General features: G+C 61.3%; 1 protein-coding gene across 3 annotated transcripts; it reads right to left on the bottom strand.

Annotated features, from left to right (window-relative positions):
- Positions 1–1,218: 1,218 nt before the first annotated feature.
- On the bottom strand, positions 1,219–11,599 carry LOC142002710 (transcription factor CP2-like protein 1). 3 transcript variants are annotated; one of them, XM_074979038.1, is made up of 15 exons: positions 11,414–11,586; positions 10,096–10,247; positions 9,789–9,862; positions 9,568–9,673; positions 8,134–8,240; positions 7,893–8,045; positions 7,054–7,164; positions 6,646–6,731; positions 6,502–6,556; positions 5,614–5,707; positions 4,945–5,035; positions 3,985–4,067; positions 3,056–3,201; positions 2,505–2,556; positions 1,219–1,897 (listed from the first exon to the last, which is right to left on the bottom strand). In XM_074979038.1, exons 1-15 carry the CDS (start codon positions 11,494–11,496, stop codon positions 1,860–1,862), a joined length of 1,431 nt encoding a protein of 476 aa, XP_074835139.1. In that variant the 5' UTR covers positions 11,497–11,586; the 3' UTR covers positions 1,219–1,859. The 3 variants fall into 3 exon arrangements, with proteins under 3 accessions (XP_074835139.1, XP_074835141.1, XP_074835140.1); XM_074979040.1 differs by lacking the exon at positions 3,056–3,201 and having other exon boundaries at positions 11,414–11,599; XM_074979039.1 differs by lacking the exon at positions 7,893–8,045 and having other exon boundaries at positions 11,414–11,588.
- Between the last annotated feature and the right edge of the window lie 7,981 nt (positions 11,600–19,580).

Below are 19,580 nucleotides of genomic sequence, written 5' to 3'. Positions count from 1 at the left end.
AAGGTACTCGAAACTCAAAGTCTTTTCTTTTGTGACCTGCTAAACTTTTATTCGTGGTTTTCAATGGCTGCTTCTGGCGCATGAAACACAGGTCTGGGGATTGCTGAAAAAAACACATTTTCAGTAGCCAGGCCTAGTACAAGAACACAAGATCCAGTGTATCAGAGAGGGAACCGTGTTAGTCTGTAGCTTTGAGAGCAACAAGAAGTCTTGTGGCACCTTATAGACTAACAGATATTTTGGAGCATGACCTTTCATGGGCAGAGACCCGCTTCATTGGATGCGTGAGTAGCTCTCGTGCATCTGATGAAGCAGGTCTTTGCCCATGAAAGCTCATGCTCCAAAATATCTGTCAGTCTATGAGGTGCCCCAAGACTTGTTCTTGAGATCAGTGGGGGGTGCTTGACTTGAGGTTAATGTGAAGGGTTAAGCAGGGGCCATTTAAACGTTTCAGTCCTAGCTCCCCTCTCAAGTCAACTTGTGAATCACGGCGTGCTCTGTCCCGATGCAAGTGACAGAACCTGTGGTTGTGGGGAGGAGTTTAGCCCAGCCAGGCTTTTGGACGCAAGACCGTCCCTACATTACGCAAAGTACGCAGTAGGGTTCCAAATTACCCCAAGTTCCATCAGGCGCAGGGTTCGCTGCATGCTGTGTATGTGTATTGGCCTGGGGCTGGGTTGCTGGTGGGTGCAGGGTGGGCCCCAAGCCCATCCTGCTGCCTCCCTGCCCCCAGCAACCCCCTGCACACACAGGGGTAGCGGCACAGTGCATCCAATCCTCTAAGGATGGCCTGCTCGGACCCCAGAGCTGGGGTGGTGGGGCGGGTCTCTTAATCCCTGCTTCTGCAGTTGTACTGATGGGGCAGTCCTGCCTGCCCTCTGCTTGTGCAAGGCCCTGCCTGGGTGTGGTCCCGAATGCAGAGCCAGGGCTGGGCCCCGTTCAGCTGCAGCATTGCTTTGCTTTGCTACTCCCCTGGCTCTGCATGCTGAGAAACGTGCGCTACAGCCCAGCCCTGTGTCTGAGCCAGCTGGGCTGCTGGTCCCTGCATGGGCTGCGCCCTCTCAGACTAGCTGCTAGGGGTTGGTTTAAGCACCAAGAGGTGCTCTCAGGCCAGGATACAGCGAGGGATTTGAAATCCCATTAGCGTCCTCACTGCCCCACATGCACACTCTCCCTCCCCCCAAAACCCTCTAGCAGATGGCAGTAATACACTGAAGCTTCAGCTCTGGTATTTTTAATATCAAAGGGATTAGACAATACAACACCTAAATAAAAATAGAGCTCTAAAAACGGCAGTTCGTTTTCAGTGTCAATACAAAGGCAGATGAGCCCGTCTTTAAAGCCTGAGCTTTGCTTTTGTTTGCGTGTCAGTTCTGCAAAGGGATGAGGGCAGGGGCTGCTGGGCAGGCAGGGATTTGCAAAGGTTCCCAGGGGAGTTGGGTGCTTTGGAAATTTTGTCCAGAAATTTTCTGTCCTCAGATTCTCCCCCAGCCTCCACCCAAATTACTGATTTAAGCTGGATTTGAACCAACAGCCTAGGGGTGAACTCAGAGCCGTCCCCCTATGTGCAGGAGACCCCTGGCTGCGTGCATGACTGCCATAACGGAGCATCAGTGTAAACAGGACGAGTGCCGTCTAACGGGTGGCACGTGGGCCTCGTGCAAAGGCAGGCCTGGGATGCTGCAGCTGTCTTGGCCTAGGTCCTTTCCAGCACCGGGAGGGGACTGACATGCCAGGAAATCCGCCTGTTGGCCTCTTTCCCCAGCTGCTCTGGGAGGAAAATGACCTGGGTTCCAGACAGTGATTTGGTGTCTCCTCTCCTGCTCCTCTGTGCTGAACTGGCCTCGGCAGCTGGGCACCTATCTTAGAATTAAGTGGTAGCCTTCTGGAGCCTGTGCTGTGAGGGAGAGACGCAGCAGTCACTTTCCCTGCGTGGCAAAGGAAGTCCTAACGTTTCTCTTACTCAGCTGCAGCGGGGGCTTCTCAGGGCACGGGACGTTACAGCACGATAAAGGAACGTGGCGGCAGTGAGATCCCCTCACCCTGTGAAAAATCGAGCTTCCCCTGCTCCAACTCGACTGCCCCAGGCAGCTGCGCTGCGATGCGATTAGCAAAGGACCAGGTGCATGTTGCAGATCAGTGACAGCCCCCGATTGCCCTTCCCCTTTCTATTGATTGTGTTGGCTGTTCTGTAGCTGCGTCTCTCCTCCCCAGACATAGCTGCATTTCAGAGGAGATGTGTTTATCAATTAAAATATTTCAGGATCAGAGTAGGTAGATCCAGAAAACGTATTCTAAAAAGACAACCCCTTCTGCCCTCTTCCCACTTCTTTTCTCCCCTCCCCCACCATCCATTCTTCTATTATTGATGTTCATACGGCTCCCTGCCCCCATTGCAACTGTGGAGTTTCTCGTCAAAGCCTTTTTTTATTTTGATTATGATTTTTCCCTTTGGCTGGTTTTCATTTTCCCAACCCTTTCCTTTGCCCAGGGAAGCCGTATACCTTTGGTGACAGCAGCTGTGAAACAGGATTCATCCGCCAGGTTCCTGACCAGCTGCAGTGCCCCAGAGAGGAAAGAGACGAGGTTAGAACGGGGTCAGGCTGCAGTGAGTCGATGGCTCACTCGTCAGCATTGTGCTGGCAGGGTTCTAAGAGGCGGGGTGGGCACCTGCAGTTTCAACACTCTAAGTGCAGGAGAGATTGTACAATCCCCAGCTCCCCTAGAGCGCTCAAAGCACTAGCTCCACAATTATCCCCATTTTACAGATGGGGAGAGGAGAAAGCGACATGCCCAAGGTCCTTCAGCTGTGCACTGACAGAGCTGGGGTTAGAGCAGTTCTCCTGCACCCCAGTGCTTTACCCACTAGGCCACACGAGGCAAGAGATGCACACAACAGTCAGTGCAAGGGGCTCTCGTTATGTGCAGCATTTGCCCAGGGCTCTCAAGGAACAAAATTCCAGGGCATGGGGGTGGATGACTTGCCAGAGCCACCTCCTGGCCTTGCAGCCCTTGGGCTATCCTACCCATTCAGCAATACCAGGTGATCTTTTACCAGGTCAGTGATGAGGATCTGAATCCCGGTGGGGCCCTGCTTGGAAACCTGCTGGATCAGGTTGGCTGGGAGGCTGAGCAGCTCGGCCAGTTTATTGGTCAGTTCTGCAGCTGTGAGCTCTTCCAGATAGATTTCCTGGTACGGGGCTTCCAAAGAAAACGCCAGAAAACAAGTGAGCCAGGGATGGGATTTCCCTCTACTTCCCCCGAGCTTTGTTGGGCATTGAAACAACTCCAGGACCACGGGCAGTTTGGATTCAGAGGCTGTAGCTTCCTCCCATCCCTGAACTCTGCCCAGAGCCAGAATAGCCCCTGTTCAACAGCCCTGGTGAGCAGAGGTGGAAAAAGTACCCAAAAGGTTACTTGAGTAAAAATGCAGCTGCTTGGAGCAGAGGGCATGAACTGAAGTACAAGTTACTGGCCTCCCTCTGGAAAACTCCTTGAGTAAAAGTACACGCGAGTGCATCACATCTAAATTGTACTGCAGTAGCCAGCAGTGAAAGCGGCTCTACTTTTACTCAAATAACTTTGGGGGGTACTTTTCCCGCCTCTGCTGGCTTGGCTGCAAGGCTGTGGCTTGAGCCAGGGCTGGGGGAGGGCTGCCTGGCTGAAGGTTTCATCCGGTTGCCCCTCACGGGGGCTCCTGGAAGTTGACAGTGAAGGTCTCAGTGGACTTCATCCAACACAACCCTATTGGCTTTAATGGACTTTGTTGCCACTCCTCAGCCATCTGCCCGGCCTGGGGCAGCTCTGCATGGATGGGTGCACCAGCAGTGCAGAGCTAGCAGCTGGTGCATGGTCTCTCAGGCCCAAGACACACTATTCCCAGCCCTCTGCCCAGAGAGGAATGGGACTCCTGGCCTGGATCCTGGAACTTGGCTGCCTGCTGCCTTGGGTGCACTGACGACAGAGAGGAGCTGTTAATTTTACCTGGGGGTGAGTCCTCGGGTCTCTCTGTGCTGCTGGCTTGGGGCTCCCTGGCCACGTACAGGGTGAGCCGAGGGCGGATGCACCTGCAGGGGAAGACGAGAGGGTGCTGACTGCTCTGTCAGTGTGGGGCTTGAGTGTTTCCAAGCACTGGGCCCCGTAGGAGCTGTGCTCGCCTAATGTGCATTGTGCTAAGCCCTGAGGGACCCAGGAGACAGCACACAGCATGTCCAGTGCCCATCCACCCTCCCCACCCCCCTGTGCTCATTTTACAAATGGGGAAACTGAGCCACAGCGCTTGTGATTCCCTGACAGATGTGCAGGCAGCCTAACGGCGCTGGGACGTGAAGCCTGATCTCCTGGGTTCCCCAGCACAGGGCTTCGGGTGCCCTGCCCTCCCTCTGCTGCCTCCAGGAAGGCTATTGACCCTAACCCTGCGGCTGAAGAGAAGCTTGTAATGAACCACTGGGGCTTGCGTGGCTCTGGCCTGTGCTGAAGGGCAGGGGGCGGGTTGCCGCGGAGAGCACGAAGCATTTGCCAGCTGCTCGGCAGGGTGAGTGCATGACCAGAGCTAACAGGGCCCAGCCTCGGGGCCGTAGCCGTAGCACTGCCCAGGGCAGGGGGGAAGCTGGGATGACACCGCATGTGTTGGGGCAGCAGGCGATGAACTCAGGGGTTGCAGTACAGATGGCCCATGGGGAGAGTGTGTCCTGAGCACAGGAGGGGGAGTGCTAACCAGGGTGGAGCAGGGACTGAAGCAGCCCAGCGCCGCTTGTTTCAACCAGCGCCCTTAGGCTGTGAAGTGCTTCAGCCAGCGCCAGACCGGCTCTTCTGTTTGTACAGCACTGAGCACTGTGGGCACCTGGGCTGCTGCCCTGCAAGTCAGTGGGCTCCGTGCCTGCCGAGGGCTGCAGGAAAGGACCCCAGGCTTTCCCCTCCTGCACCTGCCTCCCCACTTCCCACCTGGCTTTCAGTGCATTGAAGAGCCGGATCCCATCAGCTGCGCCACAGATCTGGACGAGGTCGCTGCGGGAAAGCTTCAGCAGGTCCGCTCCTGGGGAGAGATGCGCACAGGCAGGGAGGCTGTGATTGTCCCCCGGGGGAGCAATTTGCAGGCAGGGCCCTCTTTTCCCCCCACCCCCAGCCAGTCCCAAGCCCTGGTGGCACTGAGCCAAGCCAGGTTCCTCTGTTCCACACCCTCCTGCCTCCCTGCAGAGCCGTGGCCGGCCCACGGGGAATGCAGACAGCCGCCTCTGTGCCAGATCAACAGCTGTGGACCGGCTCAGAGCCAGCAGCTCCAGCCCTTGGCTCGGCTGGGATCCATAAAGTCCAGAGCTCAGCTTGTGGAGCTGGTACCGGCCCCTGGACCGCGTCCCTCTGTAAGGGGAGGCTGCAGTTCCGTGCTGCCTGGAGTACAGCTCATGCTTGTAGGCCCCAGGGATGCCCACTAACCTCTCCACCATCTGAGCTGGACGGCATTTATCCATCTGTCTCCGGAGCACCCTTAGCCCAGGGCCACAGCTGTGTAACTGTGAGCTTTGCTCTGACCCCAGCTCAAGGGCGAGTTGGAATCGCCAGCCCTTCCCTGCCTGTTTCAGTGACTCAGGCCAGGCAGACCCGAGCCGTCCTCACCTGTGAAGTTAGCCAGCATCCGGCAGTACCCGGTAAAACGATTCCTGTGCAGCCACTGCTGCGTCTCCAGGATGGAGGCACAAGGACTGAGCGCCTGGGACAGACAGGTGGATGGAGAGGGGAGTGAGGGGCTACCCGGCAGGGTACTTTAGGAGGTGTTGGGAGTGACAGGTGGGCTTGAAAACCCATCACAAGTGTGTAAGTACCCAGCCTGCCCCAGCCCAGTGCTCACGCAGGGACCCTAGACTGGGGGCAGATGCAGCTTGTGCCACTGGTAACCACCAGGAACCTGGACGCCATCAGCGTCGCTCCCAGCTGGGCCCTGACCCCAGGCCTGGCTCTGGCCCTGAGTGCTGCAGTGTCCCCACCCAGCTGTGGATCTAATCGCTGCCTCCCCACCCCTCAGGGCCCCCGCATCAGCCCCTGTGGCTGGGCCAGGCAACCTCTTGCCAGCCACTGCCCCATCATCAGCCAGGGGCAGGGCAGGACCCAGAGTGAGTTCCTGACCCCATGACTCCCCGGCTGGCTGAAGCTCAGTTACCTCCTCGGCTTCTGCCTTAGCCGCGCTGGGGGTGGGTTCCTGTGTGGCCCTGGGGTTAGAAGAGAAGCCGGGGGCTGCTGGGCTCTCTTCCCAAGGGGTAGGAAAGCCCAACTGGGGCTTAGAGCTGGTCCAGGGCAGTCCAGACTCCTGGGTTCCAAGCTGGGCTCTCCCCAGCCTTGCTGCAGAGATGCAGCTCTAGTCACTTAATCTCTCTGCCTCCCTGTGCTCTGGGGCAGCACCCCCCCCAGCAGGCGGAGAGGTGCTGCTATGCAATGCTAGGGTCCCATCCTGCCTGCAGAAGGCAGCTGTGGGGGTGCAGGGGGAAGGGGCACCAGGCAGACCCTCACCTCTGCTGTGCTCTCCGCTGAGCTGTCCGAGGCGCAGGTGGGCGAGGAACAGCTCCTGCCATGGAGAAGGGACCTGATTACCCCGCGGCCGGCACCTGCACAGGAGGGAGGGGTTGATCGGAGCAGGAAGTGGCTCCAGCTTACCTTTCGGGGCTCAGCAGCTTGAAGGCGTGCGGGGAGGGGAGTCCAGGGGTGGCCGGGGGGCTGGAGGCTTCCGGCCAGGGAGCACACTGGAAATGGGAGCGGGGGGAGGTTAGGTGGAGGGTAGTTTCCTTTTCTCCATCAGTGCTGTGCACGCAGCCCCTCCCACTTAACGCAGCCACCTCTGGGGTGGAGTGTACAACCCCCTCCTTCCCCAACCTCTGGGCTCTGCTACAAGGCCCTCTTGCTATCTTGCTGCCCCATTGAAATCAGAGCACAGATCCTGCCCCCTTGCCATTCCGGGCACTGCCCTGCTTTGCCCCACATGGGGGACCCAAGCTATGGGTGGTGCTCCCAGCTGGTGTTCTGCCTGGCCCCCTGGGGTGGGGGGCTGCCCTGCCTCGGCCCCACCTCCATCAAGGCCGTGCTCTCGTAGGACGGTTGGTATTTCTCTCGCTCCTGTGGCGACTGTTTCTCGATTTTCTCTCGGTCTGTTTTTTGCTTCCTGTCTGCTCCTTTGGGCTGAAAAAAAAGGAATTTTCCCTCGATTCCAGCTGGCCCCGATCACAGCCATGGAGGGGCTGTGCTGCGGCCTGTAGCAACTGCATGGCATAGTCCCAGCAGCCCCTGCCGGCTCCGGTCCAATAGCCCCATTTTATTGCTGGGGAAACTGAGACCCAGGACTAGCAAAGTCACCTGGTGGGTTAGGGTCAAAGTGGGGACTAGAACTTCAAAGAGATTGATCCTACTCTAGTGCCCCAACCACTAGCCCCCACTGCCTCCCATCCGGTAGTGACGGCAAATTACAAATCACTGAACGGAGGTGCTGGTCCATGGAAGCCCTCTCCCACTTACCCACCGCCGCTTGCTGAGACTGAGAGGCAGAGGGAGCTTGTAGACAAAGGCCTGGGGGAGCTCCCTGCCTTGTGGGACCTCTAGCCTGGCAGAGGGGGGCTGCTCCCATCGGTGGCAGAGCCAGAGGAGCACCCTGAGCACGGTGATGGGGGCAAAAGGATTAATGCCTAGTGGTTAGAACGGGCGAGCGGGACAGGACTCCTGGGTTCTCTCCTGCGGACGCTGGGCCGGGCCGTCTCGTGGCTGCGGCGGAGGAGGACTCCTGGATTTCCCCCCCACCCCCGAGCGTGCGAGGCCCTTGCACTGGAGGACAGATACTGCGACTGCCTGTTTTAATACTGCCTCTCCCCGGCCCGGGGCCATGCGGGGAAGTCAGGGGAGGGCAGCGCCTGCACCTTGAACACCTTGACGAGGCAGCTGGCGGAGTGAAGGTGCTCCAGGTGCTCGCCCTTCTCGTTGGCCTTGTAGGTGTCGAGCTGGATGCGGAAGGGGACCCCCTTCTCACCCCCGTTCTTGCGCAGCGTGAACTCGGTGCTGATGCAGTGAACCTGCCGGGAGCCAGGGCGGGGGCAGGGAGTGAGTGGCCTGGTCCCCCCCAGACCCGAACTCCACCTCCCCCCGGCCCCATGCCCCAACCTGCACAAAGACGGACGTCCGCTTGCTGGGGTCCCAGAGGAACTCCACTGTGTTCAGCAGGGTGGGGTGGATGTGTGGCTCCAGCACCCCGACAGACAGTGGAACATCTGCAGGCAGGGCACAGCGGGGTCAGCAGGGCTGGAGCCAGGGAGGTGTCCAAGGGGCAGCAGGTGCCCAGATGCTATGGGGAGGGGCGCAGCAGAGGAGGGGCTGAATGATCCAGGGTTCCTGCTAATTTTTTCCCTCCTGGGTAGGATAAATTTTATTCTGTGCGGATGTGCACCACCCCCAGAGGCGCAGGCGACCGGCTGGGGGCGCTCTGCTCCTCAGCTGGGCAGCGCCTGTGTCTCTCCTGGGCGGCCGCCCAGGCGCTCGGCTTCCAGGGAACGCTGGTGCCCAGCAGTCGCTACCCAGCCACATGGCCACCCTGCCGGCTGTGTCCTGGCAGAGCTCAGTCCCTCCTGTGAGACGATCACAAAGCCGCTGACGCCAATGGGAACGCAGCAGGGAGCTGTTCTCCCTGTAGTGAACGTGAGGCTGCCCAAGGTCCTGCAGCAAGAGGGGGTTACAGCTGGTGCTAGAACACAGCAGCCTCAGTGCCTGCCCTGACCACTAGACCACGCTTCCTCCCAAAGGTAAGACTAGGAATAGGGTTCCCTGTACACTGAGCACTTGGGCAGCCGCCCAGGAGAGATTCAGGCGCCGCCCAGCTGATTAGCAGAGCGCCCACGGGGGGCAGCCTGTGTTTCTATGGGTGGTGCACACCCCCACATGCTGCTGTGCACACAACAAAATTATTCTGCCCATGGATGGAAGTTAAAAAAAAAAGAGGCGGAACGCTGAATAGGACCCTGGTGTCTGGACTTCCAGCCCTGTGCTCTACATGCTTGTTGGGCCCAACCATTGCAAGTGGCCAGGGCCTGCCAGAGCCGAGCCTGTGTAGGTTGAACTGAGTCACAGCTCTCCAGGCCCCCAGCCCTGTTTGCATCCTCTGCTTCCTTCCTTCCTGCAGCCTCTGCGTGGGCTGCTGGCGCTGGCCCAGACCCCGCTGGGGGAGCCTGAGGTTCCCCTAGAACTCGCTGCTGATTGCCAGGGCTGGGATGGTATCTCTGGGGTGCTGGGACCAGTAGGTGCCACGTGCTGCAGCAGTGGTGGGTGGGTGAGGGAACTGGATCATGCTTAGCACAGAGGCCTGGCTCCATGCAGGGCCTAGGGGGTGGTTCTGGTTCCTCTCTGAGCCGGGACCTGCATCAGCGGCTCTCGGGAGAGCCTTGGCTTCCTGGCCCACATTGCCGGATTCTCGCTGTGACCTGGCAGGGCTGCAGCGAGGGGCACTGAGGTTCGTGTGTGTGGCAGATATTCAGGGTGTGGATCTTGTCCCCTTCCAACCCCCCATCATTCCCAGTTCCCCGCCCCTGAGGCAGCCAGACTCACCCACGTCCAGGATGCGGTCGCCGGGCCGATTCCACCGCCAGCCCTCCAGCTGCTGGTGCTCCATGTACTGCAGCCGTCGGTCGTGAAACACCACCCTGATCACACTCTGCGGGAGACACACGCCGGGCGCTGTCAGAGGCCCGGGCTGCCCAGGCAGCCCTGGGACGTGACTTTCACAGTCTCTGCCCCCGCCCCCCCCCCCCCCCCCCGCCGCCCCTCACCTTCAGCAGCTTCCGGCCCTCGGAGAAGTCGCCCAGCTTGGGGTGGCACAGCAGCCGGATCTCGTAGGACTGGCCTGAAAGAGACAGCGGGTGTGAGCGCCAGGGCTGGAGACCCTGACCCCGTGGGAATGGGGAGGGCTGGGCCCGGCTGGGGGCTCAGGCAGCAGGTGCAGGGTTCTGCGAAGCGGTGGGCAGAGGCTCCCTGGGAGGAACCCTCTGTTCCCCTGGGCTCCCCCTCTCCCGCGTGGCTGGTGGGATCCCTCTGTGTGCAGGGGGCAGGCGATGGGGCCCAGCCCACCCGGCTCACCTTGGTTCAGGTAGGTGAGTGTCTCCTCGTGCTGCTTGACGGCGGGCGAGGTGGGCACACAGAGCACGTACTGGAAGGCTGGGCAGTGGAGCTCGGCCGACGTGGAGATATTCTGCTCCTCCTGCTTCAGGTAGGGCAGCCCCAGGGACTCTCTGCAGGAGGGCACAGGGAGTGGGGGGGGCTTTCCCTGTGAGCCCCCTCTCTGCAGCCATGCTGGGGGGGGCCCTTCCCACCCCCCAAAGCCGCCCCTACAGAAGCATAATTCCTTGTCACCCTTCCCCCATCTCCATAACTGAGCACAGCCCAGCAGCCAGCGTTCACATCCCAGCTCTTGCTGCCGCCATCTGGGCACAGCACACCTGGGCCTCAGTTTCCTCTCAGCCGTCCAAGCTGGACCCCTGTGCTAGGGTGGGGGCTGCCAGGGAGGGACTAGTTCAGCTGAGAGATGGGGGAACAGCCCTGAGCCTGGAATTGGCTCTCACAGGGGGAAGCTCATGGCCCCTGGGGAGCATGCAAACCGGACAACAAAGGGGGAAACACAAGAGGGAAAACTCCTGCCTGGCTCAGGGGAGGTGCTGGAGCCCATAAGGGCCATTCTAGGGCTGGTAACGAGCACAGGGAAGCACAAGGAAGGCACCAGCATTTGCACAGGGCAGGGCTCCCTGTGAGCTGAGTGCTTGGGCGGCTGCCCAGGAGAGATTCAGGGGCTGCCCAGCTGATAGGCAGAGCGCCCACCGCTGGCACCACCTGTTTCTCGTGGCGGTGCACGTCCGCACAGGCCTCAGTGCCCATAAAATGTATTCTTCCTATGGAGGAAAAAGAGGGAACCCAGATGTCCCCTGCCAGCAGCACCACCCCGCTCAGCTGCTACCCGCTGTTTAGCTACTAGCTGGTGGACGAGCCCCTTGGGCAGAACACCCTCTAATTTTTTCCAGCCGTGTGCAGAATAAATACTGTGAACCCAACCAGCTGCTGTTCTCCCCTCCAGAGCTTGGAACCTGCGATCGTCTTTCCTGGACTCCAGGGGGGTTGGTCTGGGTTGCTTCCAAACACCCCACCGAAAGGCATCTTGCGCATGAAACAGGCCAACCCGCCCCACCCCTCACTTGCTTGCATTTCTGCACTTGCCAGACCAGCCCCTTCTGCCTCTCGCACGCATCCATCGCACACCTGCCCCTTCGGGTTGCGCAGCTGCTGCAGCAGCAGGCCAGAATCTCCCGCCAAAAGTCAATATTCCCATTATACAGACAGGGCAAACTGAGGCCCCGAGGCAGTGGTTTGGGGGGTACAGTTCGGGGGATGCATAGAAGCTGCTTACCTGAGCAGGTTGCCACCAGAACAGGGGTACATCTCCCCTGGCCCCGGCCAGTAGTGCTCCGGCTGGCTGTGCCAGAACAGCATGGTGCAGGTGCAAGGCTGGCCGGGAAGGTCCAGGCACTGTGATTCAGGGAGTCAGCGTCTGTTCCCGGCCCCAGCCTTTATGCTCCCGGGTGGGTGCGTGCAGGGGAGGTGTGCTGCTGGATTGGCCAGGCCCTCGCGGGCTCTGCAGGTGGCCACACCCTGGGAGGCAGACAGGAGCACCAGCCTTTTCCCTGCAGCTGCCCTTGTCTGGTGGTTAATGGGGAGCTGAGGTAGGAGGCAGCCAGGCCCGAGCAGGGTGGGGCACAAACAAGCGTAGGAAACCGTCGCCCCGTGCAACTGTGCCTGGGAGACTGGGCCAGAAAAGCTTCACCTTGCAGCAGGTATTGATTGCACGGGTAACCCCCGTGCACGCACACACATGCACAAGCACACTCGTGCACACACACGTGCCTGCTTTGGAGGTGCCGGAGCTGGGTGATCACGTCTTTCTTGCTGGGGGATTTGTTACCCAGGGATGCGCTGGTGTAGTAGATCTCCAGACGCTCCCTCCGCCCCAGGCTTTTTGCCTCCTGGGCACTGCATGTCCCCCTGGGCACCAGACTGTCCAGCTTCCAGAAGCCATGCCTGGGGACAAGGCCTCTGACACGCGTGATGAGACGTGTTGGCTCTGCCATGTTACACGCCCGTTGGAAAGGCTTTTCCTGGGCAGCAGCCCGGCAACACTGCAGAGTCTCACATGGATGTGACGTGGCTTGGCCTGCATCTGAAACAGCCAGGAGGCCAGCAGCCACGGACAGCGAGGCTGGGCCAGTGCCCAGGGTGGCAACAGCCTGTCTGTCTCCAGAACCAGGAACACCGGCACCAAACCCAAACCTCCTTGGTGCTCCAGCGCAGCACCGAGCGCTTGGAGAGCTGGACCCTGCAAGGAGCCTCTGGCTCAGCCATCGACTGGAGGCCGCCCCTGCGAGGGGGGTGCTCTCACCCGGGAAAAGCTGACGCTAAGAGATGGGGGTGGTGGTGGAGCAAGGGCTGAACATGAGCTTCCAGGGCACTGGGGTGAGCTGCTGAGAGCAGCTCTGGAAATCGCTGGGGGCCGGTTCTCAGACCCGCAGGTTTGCCACTGTAACTCCACCTGCGCTCCGGACTGCTGCGGCGTCAAGGTGTCCCCAGTTCCCAGCTCTGAGCCCCTGGGGCCGGCACGGATCACCCAACCCCAGCCGCCTGCAGCCCTGTGCCCTGCATGGGCTCATGTGGGTCTCTCCCCTGCTGCTGAGAGCCATGAGGGCCTTCCAGGAAAGGGTTACACCCCAAGGGTGAGGGGAGGGTTACAGCCCAGGGAGGGCGGGTGGAGGGAGCCAGGTTTACAGCAAACACTGGGCAGGCGTTTGTTGTGAAAACAGCCAGAGCCCAGCAGCAAGGGCCAGCTCCTTTGTTCTGCTGAGCTGGGGAAATGCCTGTCTTCCCTGTTTACTGTAGTGGGGGCTGGGAGGTGGCGCTGGCTGGGGACAGGGGCACCGGTGAAGCTGGGCAGGGGAGCAGTGGTGTGGGAGGGGGCAGAGGAAGCAGGCACTGGTGACAGGGGGTGGGTGGCTGCTACTTCTTCCTGTGTGGGCCTGAATTCTTCCGGGCTTGGTCAAAGGGGAGGGCAGGAGCCGTGGGGCTGAGCTGGTGAGCTGGGGCCTGAGTTCACCCTTGCATCGCTGCAGAGCCCCCAGCCAGGACTGAGGCCCCACACCCCAAGCCCAGGGCTGCTGGGGGCTGTTTCAGCCATGGCTGATGGTTAGAGCAGCCCTGGGGCTGCTCCGTCTTGTCCACCTGCTGCAACATGCCCCATGAGCTGGCCCAGCCCTGCAGAAGAGGGGGCAGTCCTGAGCCAGGGACACCAGGTGCCCTCCCCCATGCCAGGCCCTTTGGCCTTGCGGTTCGTTGGCACCAGCTAATGGGCAAGAGGGCGCTGATGAACTTCCCTCCCTGCTACAGGTGACGCGTGGGCTTTGTCCTTTCCATCCCATCAGGCCTGGGCCAGCAGAGCTGCTCCCTCCTAGCTTCAGTGCCCCCCACCCCCTATCCCCATCACCCCCCCCCGGTGTTTATGCACAAACCTGGGGGTGTGCAGCCTCCAGCTCCCCTCTGCCCTGTGTTTACACTGCACACAGCCCGCGTTGTCACACTCTGTCCCAGAACACCCTCCCCCCGAGACGCGTGTGTTTGCTGTCAAAACAAACCGAGCTTGCTGGGTGTGTGGGGAGGGGGTCAGGAGGGGCAGCCTGGGTGTGCTACTTGGGGCCGGGGTGGTGGGACTTCGGGGGTGCAAACCCATTGGTCTGGGGTGGGGAGGGACCCGGCTGGCTGGTCCCATGCAGATCCGCTGCAGAGAGCCCCACTGCCGTGTCCAAAGGCTGCTGCGTTGAGCTCAGCTCCCTGGTGCCCCAGGGCACCGCAGAGGGGAGCTGCAGCCCTGAGGCCGGGCCGGGGCATGGCCTGACTGGGGTGGGGGGCCAGGGCTGTGGCTCACCTCTGAGGTGCTGCAGTGCGGGACCTCTGATGGGAGCTACCTGGGGATGGGGAGAGGGGGGCTGGTCCAACCCCACCCGCCCTCCAGATTTCCGAGGGGCTCGAGCAGGGTGGACGCCGGGGAGAGACCTGGGCCCAGCTGAGGGCCAGAAGTGGGGCTCAGACCAGACAGCTCCCACCATGTGCCGGGCTCCCCCAAAAGCAGGGCTGGTCTGTGGCCCATCCCACAGGTGTGGGGCACGGGCAGAGGGGGAGGTTGCTGTGGGGCAGCGAGTAGTGGATTTGCAGCTGTGGGTCCTTTGGGGGAGGACATCCCACCCCCCAACCCCAGGATCCAGGACCCAGCAGCCGCCTCACCCCATAAGGCTCCATCGGCTGGGATGGGGGCTGCTCCAGGGGCAGGTGGTATTAACCCCTTGGTGCCCAGGCTCCTTTGCACTGACCTGGCTCTGGGTCAGCTGCAGAGTCAGGACTGACGGTGAAGACCCAGCCCCAGGCTTGCCAGGGATCGAGCCCCAGCATCGTGGGCGGGGGGACGGGGCGGGGGGTGGTGGTGATCAGTTCTCCTCATTGCACCCCTGTGCCAGGGGCTGGGGGGTCACCGACGCCTCTCTCTGCTCCACTTCTGCCCCACCCCCACCCAGCCCCTCCTCCCTGGGCGACCCGCCCCCCACCAGCCCAAGGCTCTCCCCAGTGCCGGCTCTGCCCCAGCGCAGCTCTGGCTCCCCTGTCCTGCCCCAACTCCTTCCCAAGCTCCCCTTTGCTAGACCCCCTCCCCCGCTGTTACTCCCAAGTGGGGGGGGGGATCTCCCCTCCCCCACAGCCCCACCTCTAAGCCTCCCTAGCCCTAGCCTCCTTCCCAGGCCCAGCCCAGGGGGCAGCAGCGAGCAGTCCCTGGGTGGCTACCGCCCAGCCCCACTGTTTGCTGTACACAAGCCTTGTTTCCAGTAAACACCAGCCCTGGCAATGATGCAGGGCGCTGGGGGGGGGAGGGAGGGGTGCACCCACCTGGGGAGACCTGCCCCCACCCCCAGGATGCGAGCGAATGTGGCTGAGGCCTGCGCCCTCGTCTCCCCCAGCGCAGGTTGGAGCCCCAGCCTGGCAGCCAGGCCAGCTGCAGAGCAGAGCCAGGCAGGGGTGGGTGTGCCCGGGGGGCGGCCCAGAGCCAGGCAGCAGGACCCCACCTGCTGGGCATTCAGAACAGCCCATGCCTGGGCACGGCAGCCACTCGGTGCCCAAGGCACTTCCTTGGCAAGGCTGCAAGACGCAGACAGACCCAGGGGGGCTGCTGGTTCCCAGCCTGTGCCCACCACCTGCCCCACTGTGTCAGTCCTGGGCTCTGGGCTCAGCCCTGGCAGCTGGGCCTCTGTGCCCTTGGATTGCCCCACCCAAGGGCGACCCTTGTGGCTGGGCAACCCCTGGGGCTGCAGTGCTCCCAACCCCACCGCCTCCGCCCTGCTGGGAGGGGCATCCGGCCAGCACCTGTCTGGCTTCAGCAGCTAAACGGTCCCTGCTCTGGTGCCAGCCATGCCGCCGGCTGGCCCAGCGCCTGCAGAGCCAGGGCTCCTGCCAAGCCCACGTCCCTCTTGCGCTGTCCGTGCTGGGCTGGGGGTGGCTGGTCTCTCTGCCGGTTCCCTCCAGGCTGTGGGAATCATTAAGCACTGGGAGGGGGAGGCCCAGCTCCGGGGAGCCATGTCCAGTCCTTGGGGCCGGCCATGGGGCCAGTTGCCCCTGGAGCACTCCTTGGATGCCTGGAGAGCTGAAGGGGGTAAGGTAATGGGCAGCACAGCCCAATGGGCAGGGCACTGGGACCCAGGAGATTAGGCCTCTGGTCCGGTGCTGGGTACTTGACTCCCTTCCCTTCGTCTCCCTGGAGTGGTGGCTGGATGGAGCTGGAGACACGTGCCCTGGGATCCCCACACTGAACCCCCAAACCTTGACTTTTTGTGCCCAATTCCCGCTGTTCCCAGGGCTGTGGGGGGACCCACCCCAGGATCCCCCCAAAAGTGGCCCCTCCCATCCCTGCTCGCCCACTGCCTCCGTGCGGCCGCATTGCAGTTTTCCGGCCGTGGAGAATAAATCCCTGCATGACAAACGGTGGATAAATATAGGCAGTGCTGGGACACACCTGCCTGGCTGGGGGGTTGGGGGGGGGTGGCTTCCGGGCCGGTCACAGCAGCTGAGATGCTGAGGCAGCAAACACTGAGCAAGTGACACACTTCCTGTTCAGGGGGAAATAACCCCCCGGCCCCGGCCCCGGCCCAGAGGAGGTGAAGGGCCGGGTGGCGCAGGGTGATGGAGTGGGTCTGCTGGAGCTGGGGGTCAGCACAGCTTCTAGTGTCCCAGTCAGGGGACTGGCCCATCATGGCTCTTCCTGGCCACAGAAGGGAGGGGGAAATGCCCCCAGTGCTAGTGTCTGGCTGGCTGAGTTTGGGGGAGGGCTGTGTGTGACCTGGAAGGTGCCCCCCATCTTCCCTCCCCCCCCCCATTTCACTGCCCTTGTCCTGGCCCCCTGGGGTCTGATTCCCACACACCTGCCCCTGGCTCATCGCTTTGGGTCCTGCCGGGGGAGAAAGGGCCCCGGAGCCCCTGCCCTGGTCTGGCACTGGCCTTGCTGCCTTTGCTCTGTCCTGGCAGCACGCAGGACACCTCAGGGCAGCCAGATCAAATATCCTGGGTGTGGGGAGAGACGGGGAGCAGCTGGGCCTGAGCTGGGGCAGCGCCCCACCCCCTTGAATTGCCCTTCACCAACTCCATGCACCCCCTCACACCACACGAGCAGCCAAGGAGGGGGCTGGGGCAGAGGGCCCAGCCTGCAGCGCTGGAGAATGTGTCCTGCCCTGCTGCGGAGCTGGCTGGCTTTGTGATGTGCCTGGAGCCCCATTGCTATGTGGGTATCATTAGGGTCACCCCCTTCTGTCCTCTCTGCTCCCAATGCTGTCCCCAGGCCAGCTGGGGGGGGTCTCTTCCCACACCCCACCTGCTGTGGCCCTCCCACCTTGGGGTGCTCTTCCCTGTCAGCTGGAGGGGGCCGCGGGTCTGGGGTCACAGGGTCATTACGCGCTGCACAGCTCCCAGCTCAAGACCCCTGGCTCAGCAAGCAGTGAAACGCGCAGGCGACAACAGGGCCTTGAACCATGGGATGCTCATGCGGCTTCCAGACACCCTGGAGCCAGGGGTCCCCACTGCACTGCATCCTGGACCGCTACAGCCAGCAGGTGGGCTGGAGGGGCCACAGGGGTGTGTGCTGCAACGTGGGATCTTTCAGGACTTGGGAAGACTTCCAGATTCCCCACCCCAGCTGCCCGAAAAAAGTCAATCCTGGGCAAATCTGGCTGGGTGGCAACCCTCCGGCCAGCCTGCACCAGCACCCAGCACCCGCTGGCTCAGGGAAAGGTGTGAGAACTGCCCCCTAGTGGGCAATTATAGAACAATCCATCTGGGGAGAAATTTCTTCTTTGCACGATTTACCCAGCTTGTGTTCCCTGGAAGCTGGAGATTCGGGTGGGGGGATCCAGGTGCTGCCCAGCTGATTAGCAGAGCACCCAGGGGTGGTGCACATCCACACATGCCTTGGGTCACGTAACAAAATTTATTCTGCTCCATGGGTGGGGAAAAAATAGCAGGAACCCTCCTTGAGCCCCTGGGTGCCCTCCGTTGCTGGAGGGAGCAGGGAAAATAAAAAGACTCTCAGCTCCAAACCGGGGAGCAGCTGCTGCCTTTGCCCTGGGCACATCTCTCTGTGCAGAGGCCAAGCGTTCCCACGCTGGGAGCCTCAGAGCGCCTTCCAAAGTGGGGGGGGGTGTCCTGGGGCCGTCCTCTGACGCCCAGGCTGTGGGCAGCCAAGCGGGAAGAGCTGACGTCCGGGTGTGGGGGCAGCAGGAGGACAATGACTAGCTGTGAGCCACGCCTGCGCTCTGACAGTCATTCGGCGGCTGCTGACGCTGGCAGTGGGGTGAGCCAGCGGTGACAGCAGAGCCGGGCAGAATGGGAGCTGGACTCCGGGGGCTGTTAACCCCTCACTTTCTCTCACTACATGGGGAGCCCAGGAGCAGGGCTGGTGCAGAAGCTTTGGCCAGCTGAGGGCTCACACAAAGCGCACTATGACCAGGGCATGGGCCCTGGCCTGGCTGGCAGAGTCGCTCGCTCCAGACCATCTGGCTCGTGCTCAAAGCTGGCCTGGGCCAGAAGAACTTTCTCCCTGGCTTATTGTGAGCTAAGGAGCTCACGCACTCATGGCCCCAAAATCTACGTGCGGGCACACACGGGGCTGCTCCATTCTGTACAATCCCCTCGGGAAGGTTCCTGCTCAACACAGGTAAAAGGGAGTGAATTGAGACCCAAGGGTCAGCTTTCCCACGCCCAGCGTCTCCCCAAAATGCCCAAATCCTGCAGCGCTTGCTGTGACGCCCCTGGGCCGGCTGGTCACAGGTCCTCAGGTCCCAGCAAACAGAGGGAGGATCCCCATGCCCCAGGGAACAGCCGGAGCAGCTGGAGGCTGAGAGGCTCAGAAATGCTTGCCAGGAACGTCTCGTAAAAAAACTCTCCTGTCTCGACGGTGATTGAAGCGAGACAAGGGGCTCTGGTGCATTTTAATTCCCTGGGCTCTGAAGGATGGGACTAAATAGCTTGCCAGGACTGTAAATCAGCCCTTTGCTTTGCACTGGGGCAATGATGCTGGTAAGACACATCCTCATGCCAGTGCTGTGTCACACCAGCCCTGGCTCCATCTGCCCGCCTCTGCTCTGGAGGGGGTGGTAACCGCATCTCAGTCACCCTTGGGGTTCACCCTGGGTGGCAACTGCCAGCTCTGAATTCCCCCCCATCCAGCAATCAGTGTTTCTGTGTCCTGTGCCCTTTGGCCTCTGGGTGGCTTCTGGCGGGAGCAGTGGGCTGTGGGATGCAGAGACAGGACTGCGTTTCCCAGGAGCAGTAGCCTGCGCCAGCATGTGGCTGTGCTGGGTCTGCTGCCAGGGCTCCGATCAGGCGGGATAGCTGCAGTGCCAAAGCTGGGGGCAATCGGCCGGGGAAGAGCCCAGAGGCGGCTGCATGCCCGTCTCTACTGATAAAGCATAAAATGCAACTTTTCGAATAGACACCAGGCCTTGGACAAGGCAGGCATCAGCGAAAGGGGGGGACACCCCACTCCGAGAGAGCTTCTGAGGCCTGATCTACACTCCCAGTTTCGATCAACATAGCTCAGTCGTGTGTGAAAAATCTCCCCCCACCAAATCCCTGGGGGTCTGCCAGCTATACACCCAGTGCAGCCCCACTAACCACAGCCAAGGTTGCGGGGGTGGGAGAGGAACCCAGGCATCAGCTGATCGGCATGGGGCCATTCTACCACAGCCCTGTGGCTGCCACTCAGGGAAATGGAAGAACCCCTCTCAGCGCTGCAGGAAGCAGCCGCGCTATCGCATTACCACCAGGGGTATATCCTGGTGCCCCCAGTCCTGCCCCCTGCACAGGATGCTTGGAGGAGAGAGGGCAAGCAACGGAGAAAAGAATGTGTCCAGTTGGGACTGAGCAGGTGTCTCAGCTTCCCCCAGTGCCCTGGTGACAGACATTCCCCACCCCAGACACTGCAGGAGAAAGTCTCCCTCTCTGGG

This window comes from Carettochelys insculpta, chromosome 28 (assembly GCF_033958435.1).
Source record: "Carettochelys insculpta isolate YL-2023 chromosome 28, ASM3395843v1, whole genome shotgun sequence".
Classification (NCBI taxonomy): Eukaryota; Metazoa; Chordata; order Testudines; family Carettochelyidae; genus Carettochelys; species Carettochelys insculpta.
Note: the sequence above shows the minus strand (reverse complement) of the source record. Positions and strands in the feature narration are given on the sequence as shown.

Bases quoted from the DNA above. Each gene is read 5' to 3' on its own strand.
- LOC142002710 (XM_074979038.1), bottom strand. From the start codon at position 11,496: ATGCTGTTCTGGCACAGCCAGCCGGAGCACTACTGGCCGGGGCCAGGG. The intron at 9,674-9,788 runs GTGAGGGGCGGC...TGTCTCCCGCAG, and splicing joins AGGGCCGGAAGCTGCTGAAG to AGTGTGATCAGGGTGGTGTT. The intron at 8,046-8,133 runs GTTGGGGCATGG...GGCTCCCGGCAG, and splicing joins GGACGTCCGTCTTTGTGCAG to GTTCACTGCATCAGCACCGA.